Source organism: Perkinsus marinus (genome assembly GCF_000006405.1).
Source record: "Perkinsus marinus ATCC 50983 genomic scaffold scf_1104296930996, whole genome shotgun sequence".
In the NCBI taxonomy this organism is placed as follows: Eukaryota; Perkinsozoa; order Perkinsida; family Perkinsidae; genus Perkinsus; species Perkinsus marinus.
In genome coordinates this window covers 689-1,383 of record NW_003215910.1, presented here as the reverse complement: position 1 = coordinate 1,383, position 695 = coordinate 689, and the positions used below count along the sequence as shown (strand labels likewise).

General features: G+C 38.4%; 1 protein-coding gene across 1 annotated transcript; it reads left to right on the top strand.

Annotated features, from left to right (window-relative positions):
- Window positions 1-333: 333 nt before the first annotated feature.
- Window positions 334-483, top strand: Pmar_PMAR000392 (hypothetical protein; the record flags this gene model as incomplete). Its single annotated transcript, XM_002786801.1, has 1 exon — window positions 334-483. A coding segment is annotated over one exon (150 nt), but the record flags the coding sequence as incomplete, so codon positions are not given.
- Between the last annotated feature and the right edge of the window lie 212 nt (window positions 484-695).

The window sequence follows — 695 nt, the reverse complement described above, 5'->3', positions numbered from 1 at the left end:
GTCAGAATCAATAATCAACAACTCATTTGGCCGTCTTGAATTTCTCGAGACCAGTAAATGGTATTTATAGTATGCATGATAATATTATTTTATACAGCAGCAACAACAGCACTCTGCTGCTGCATATCTCCGCGAATATCGCGTTTTTCACCGAGTTTTACGCCACTTCACGTAAAACGGGTTGTTGTTAAACTGCACTATTCGATATGAAAGTGTGAAAATTTTCATATTTTTTTCGTAATTTTTTCCGCTCAAAAAGGAAAATATTTTTTTCTCCTCAGAAACTATCTAAAGGGGGGCTGTCAGTGTATGCAGCGCTATCAGCATTGCCAGGATATTTGGTATCGTGCGGTCTCCTTACTGGTGCTATTGGGAGTGTAGTATTGAACTCAACAGGAGTGTTCATGGGCACTCTGCTGTGTGCGGCGTCGTCTCAAGCGGTTAATCAAATAATGGAAAAGGAAAGAGATGGAAATATGACGCGTAAGAGCATTGGGGTTGGATTCGAAATGCGGTGATGGCGACGATATCAGATGCTCTAGTCTCTTCATATGATGGTTTTTGTAAGTGATTTTTATTATCATAGGTTTATACATTTAGCGACTTTAGTCACTTCGTAAGAGAGTTTTTGTAAGTGATTTTTATTATCATAGGTTTATACATTTAGCGACTTTAGTTACTTCGTACGAGAGTTT